This window comes from Gavialis gangeticus, unplaced genomic scaffold (genome assembly GCF_001723915.1).
Source record: "Gavialis gangeticus isolate Ggan-Ray unplaced genomic scaffold, GavGan_comp1, whole genome shotgun sequence".
NCBI classification, from domain to species: domain Eukaryota; kingdom Metazoa; phylum Chordata; order Crocodylia; family Gavialidae; genus Gavialis; species Gavialis gangeticus.
This window is the reverse complement of record NW_017729009.1, coordinates 231,971-237,503: the sequence shown is the minus strand read 5'-3', so window position 1 is coordinate 237,503 and position 5,533 is coordinate 231,971. Positions and strand designations below refer to the sequence as shown.

Genomic DNA, 5,533 nt, shown 5'->3' with positions numbered 1-5,533 from the left:
TCTGACCTGTTCTTTTGCCACAGCTGGCTGCCCACCACCTCCCCAAATTGTGCTGCCGGGTGCAGTAGTCTTGGAACTGACCTTGCCTGTGAAGACTAAGGTGAAAGAGGAATTGAGTAATTCAAGCTTTTCCGCATTCTCTGTCACCAGGTTGCCTCCTGCATTCAGTAAGGGACCCATACTTTCCTTGTTCCTCTTGTTAATGACATACTTGTAGAAACCCTTCTTGTTACCCTCCACATCCCTTGCTAGCTGCAACTCCAGTTGTGCTTTGGCCTTCCTGACTTCATCGCTGCATGCCCAAGTGATACCCTTATATCTCCCCTTCATTGTTTGTCCAAGTTTCCACTTTTTATAAGCTTATTTTTTGTGATTTAACTTAAGGAAGAGTTCCCTGCTAAGCCAAATTGGTCTTCTGCCATACTCGCTAGTCTTCCTGCACATCAGGATGGTTTGTTCCAGTAAAGTTTCTTTAAAGTACAGCCAGCTCTCCTGGATTCCTTTCCCCCTCTCAGACTGGCTCCCAGGGGATCTGACCCATGAATTCCCTGACTGAGTCAAAGTCTGTTTTTTCTGAAGTCCAGGGTCTTCACTTTGCTGCTTTCCTTCCTGCTTTTCCTCAGGATCCTGAACTCAATCATCTCATAGTTGGTGCTGTCCAAGTTGCCATCCAAGACTTCATTTCCCACCAATTCTTCTGTATTTGTGAGCAGCAGGTCAAGAAGAGCATGGCCCCTAGTTGGCCTGTTCAATACTTGCACCAGGAAGTTGTCCTCAACACTCTCCAAAAAGTTCCTGGATTGCCTGCACACTGCTGTATTGCCCTCCCAGCAGATGTCAGGGTGATTGAAGTACCCCATGAGAACCAGGGCCTATAACTGGGGAAACTTCTGTTAGCTGTTTGAAGAAAGCCTCATCCACCTGGTCTGGTGGCCTATAACAGACCCCCACCACAACATCACTCTTGTTGCTCTCCTCTCTGACCTTAACCCAGAACTTTCAAGAGGCCTATCTCCAGTTTCATACTGGAGCTTTGAGCAATCATACAGCTCTTTTACATAAAGTTCAACTCCTCCTCTTCTTCTCCCCTGGCTGTCCTTCCTGAATAGTTTATACCCATCCGTGGCGGTGCTCCAGTTATGCGACCTCCCACCAAAGTCTCTGTTATTCCAGTCATGTCATAATTCTATGACTGTACAAGGACTTCCAATTCTTTTTGGTTTTTAATCAGGCTGTGTGCGTTCATGTACAGGCACCTAAGGTAACTAGCCGATTGCCCTTATTTCTCAGGAACAAAGAGAATGCCTCCCCTGTTGCCCACTCCTGTTTGTGCTTCCACCAGGTGACCCACTTCCCTACTTACCTCAGGGCTTTGGTTTCCATCCCACAGCAACCCTGGTTTAAAAGTTAGCAAGCTTGTCTGTCAAGATGCTTTTCCCTCTCTTTGTCAGGTGGATCCCATCTCTTCCTAGCAGTCCTTCTTGGAACATCATCCCATGGTCAAAGAAGCCAGAGCCCTGCTGGCAACCCCACCTGAGCAGGCATGCTTTGGCCTGCAGGATGCGCCCACTCCTGCCCAGGTCCTTTCCCTTGACCGAAAGGATTGCGGAGAGAATACCACCTGAGCCCACATCTCCTTTACCCTTGCACCCAGAGCCCTGTAGTCACTTCTGATCGGCTCAGAGTATCCCCTGGCAGTATTATTGGTGCCCATATGGGTGAGCAGCATGGGGTAGTAGTCAGAGGGCCTCATGAGTCTTGGTAATCCATCCATGACATCTCAGATCCATGCTCTGGGCAAGCAGCAGACCTCCCAAGACAACAGGTCAGGCTGGCAGATGGATGTCTCTGTCCCCCGCAGAAGGGGGTCTTCAGCACCACCCATCACTTCTTTCTGATGGCAGTGGTCTCGTTCATCCCCACCGTGGTCTTCCACCAATGGAACATTGTCCTCCCCCTCTATTGCTAGGGTTCCATAGCTCTTCTCCAGGCAAACTCCTGCAAGTGGAGATGAAGATTCCTGCTTGTTGCCAGCTTCCACCTTCCTCAGAGTCCATGTCCTCTCCCTTCCTTAGTGCTGCCCTTGACAATTCTTCCTCCAAAGTCTTGGAGGTCTCCTCCAGCATCAAATCGATAAACTCCTCATGGTGGAGGATGCTTTGGAGCCTTACCACCTCCTCCTCTAGCTTTCTTGCCTGCTCCCTCAGAGACACCACCAGGAGGCACCGCTCACATTGCAGGCACCCCCTGACCTGGCAGTCGCTGGAAGGAACCTGCAAGCAAGAGTTTCCACAGTGCCAAACCCAGACCTGGGTGGAAACTGTGATGGTGAGCGGTCCTGCCTAGAATCTGCTTTCTCTCTCTTATTGCCATTCTTCCAAGAGCACCTTCCTTAGCACATGGATGACTGGTGCCACTTTAGTCGGGGGGGGGGGCATGTGCCCCCCCAGTGACCAGTCATCGACCGGGGGGAGTCCCCCCCGTGGCCAGTCTCAACAATAGGGAGCCCCATGGCCAATCTCACTGGTGGGTGGTGGGGGGGCCACAGCTAATTGTGAAGCAGCTGTGGTGCTATCAGAAGCGGCTGCAGCGCTCACAGGTGGGGTACTGGTGCTTCCACCTGCCCCGCCTGCCTGTTACCTAAGCAGGGAGCATGGCCTGTCAGGGGGTGCACCGGCACTCAGGGGGTGCATGTGTACCCCGTGCACCCCCAATGTATCGCCACTGCCTTAGTAAGCTGGTCTGTAAGGTGGCCTGTTTACTTTTCCTTGGTCCTGAAAGGTTCATTTTTCCCTGCTTCCTCTCACCAAGCTTGAAGGCTGTCTGTCAAAGAGTTGGGGTGGGGGGCAAACTGACTTGTGAACTGCCTTCCCCTGTTCGCTTGCCCCATATGATATCATATTATATAAAACCATACATAGATATTCACAAACAGGAATGTTAAATGCATGCAATTGTTAACAATGCACACACAGTCTCTTTCATGTGAGGTTTTCTAAGTGCTATACAAGCAATTAATTAATTAACACAACCCCCCTGTGAGGTAAGTGGTTGGTAATTTATTTTACTAATGGAGAAATGCACACTGAGAGGTTAAGTGATTTTTGCCCACAGTTACAAAATTGGTCAACATCAGAGAGAGGTCTCAGTTCTTGTTTTAAGTACTATACAAAATCACTTACAATTAAAAGTTAGTTTACAAGTATGTTTCCTATGAAAATAATCATCTTGCCTGGCTTACAAGAAGAAAAGAAAAAAGTAGAATAGACAATTATTGTCCTGATTGACTAGTACAAAAAATGAGTGAACCTTAAATGTCAAATATACAGCAAAAGTTAAAGATGTTCATTTGACTTTTTGTTGATGCCAAATGAAAGAGATTAACATAAGGAATTTTAATTGAATGCACAATTTCTTCTTTTCTGTTGCTTTCTTATTAGTTTGATTTGTTTTATTTATTTATTTTCTTGGAAGGTATGCTAATCATCTAAAGTGTTTTGTCACCTATTTTATATGAGGCATTGATACCTTTGATTACATTTTTCACAGGTTTTGAAGCTGTCTTAATTTGTATTTGATTGATACTAATCAGTTACAGTTAAATCAGATGCTTTCTAATTTTTCATTCTCATTCTACACTCAGTCTTTTTTGTTTCCTTCCTGGACAGCAGAGGGACTGTTTTTTCAGATTAGCTGTGCTAAGAATGTCATCAAAGTCTTTTTGTGACTAATGCTGTGATGTAATAAGAGTTATGAAAAGTAGTTTCTGAAGCAGAGTAAGTAAGCTGTTTAATCCTAGCTTAACCTGAAACCAGCTATGAAGTATCCTCTGGTTCCTTTGGTAAATGATTTGACATTTCATGTGCTTTTCTTTTGGTTTTGTTTGCCATTTGGGTTACTGCTGATCTTACTGATTATCTGGCTGCAGCATTTACTCAATGAAGGTAAGTTTTATTATTAGATATATAAATGCTTTTGCATAGAGATTTTAAGCATTAATCTTGCCTTTGAGGATTCAACGTGGCTTTTTTAGGTGAATGCAACTGGTCTCACAAGGACAAAAGTTTTCATATTGAAACAAGTGATACTGTGTGGCGAATCAAACTCAATTTAACTTGTGTTAGCTATAAAAATCTGACTAGAAGGATGCATTGCTGCTTGGTGGGAGAGCTCTTGTGGTGGTGGTGGGGAGGGTTAAACTATCCCTGAAAAAACAATGATTTAATTTAAGAAGGGAGTTGGAGAAAGCTTTTGTGTGTGGATTGTTTTTATGATGAAACCTCAACTAATCTGACTTTATCCTCCTTCTTGCTCACTTGTGATATTGTTCATGGGTGCCAGCACTGGTGCCTAGTCAAACAACATGAGGGCTGAAAAGAAGCATTAGCAAGAGAGAAAGGTGTATGCTTTTATTATTTTTGTGTGTTTCTTTCACCTTATGATTCACTATTGATATTTTGTCCCCTTCTAAAATGATTACAGCTAATGAGCATTGTTTTAGCCTAATGGCAGGCTTGCTGATATCTTCAAAGAGATGAAACCCTGTTAGTTTGCTCTGATCTTGGAGTGTAAGCAACTGGAGGAAGCAATCAGTTGAAGGTTCAGAAACAGTGATTCTGCCTTTATGGCACTGTCCTAATAAGAAAGATAAAAATAAAATCTAACATAAAACATGCCTTTAGCTCTCATGGGTTTAGTCTGCCTGCCTTGATTATTGTGGGGCCTTGCTGTTTGGTAGGTTTCATATGAGGAGTGTTGGTGATTTTGTTGGTTAGCCTGGCAGCAGGGGAGCAAAAGCTACTTATAATTGAAGATTATAATTCCTTTTCTTTTCTTACAATTGTACACATGTGCATGCACAATGCTTCATTTTGATTATATGTTCTCTGTGCTCTGAAACAAAGATTCAAAACTTTTTTCATGCTGTAGGTGCAAATATTCTGAAGGAAGCACTTGTTAATGTGTTTGATTATATGGCTTGATTGCTTTCTGTCAAGGATTGCAAAACTGATATCTTTCTAGCCTAACTAGGGCAAGTGTACGTTATATGTCGGTGGTTTCTGGTTACTGGGTAAACAGAAGTACCTGCTCTGTTAGCCCCCAAACTTACCACTGTAGCTAATTGAACTGAACTGTGGTATCTATTCAGAAGTCAATTAGATCGTTTAGTGGCTATGGTAACACAAACTTAATTGGTTGGCATGGAAATGGTGCTGTGAGAATGTCAGAATGTGAGCCAAAGTCAAAGACTGTATGCACCTTACATAGGCAAAATCTAGTGCAATAACTGTATTAACTATACTGCATTTCCATTGTGTGTTGTCCTTTGCAGACTTGGCTGTTCTAGGTAACAGCATTTTGGTGACCTGAACTAGGTTTTGCAAGGGTAATGTTTCATAGTAGCTAGAGTCAGGAGGGACCTGAACAGATCATCTAGCCTGACCCCCTGCCACAGGCAGGAATGGATGCTGGGTTCACAAGACCCCAGACAGGTGATCATCCAACCTCCTCTTGAATTTGCCCAAGGTAGGGG

At 44.3% G+C, this 5,533-nt stretch overlaps 2 protein-coding genes across 2 annotated transcripts in view; both read left to right on the top strand.

The window, feature by feature from the left end:
• ARHGAP40 (Rho GTPase activating protein 40) overlaps positions 1-5,533 on the top strand; it is a 133,185-nt gene that overhangs the window by 16,369 nt on the left and 111,283 nt on the right. The gene's annotated exons all lie outside the window — the stretch shown is intronic.
• ADIG (adipogenin) overlaps positions 2,683-5,533 on the top strand; it is a 12,033-nt gene continuing 9,182 nt past the window's right edge. Inside the window, exon 1 of the mRNA XM_019509779.1 lies at positions 2,683-3,944. Within this exon, the coding sequence (XP_019365324.1) occupies positions 3,818-3,944 (127 nt within the window). The 5' untranslated portion in view covers positions 2,683-3,817. The remainder of the gene's footprint in view (positions 3,945-5,533) is intronic.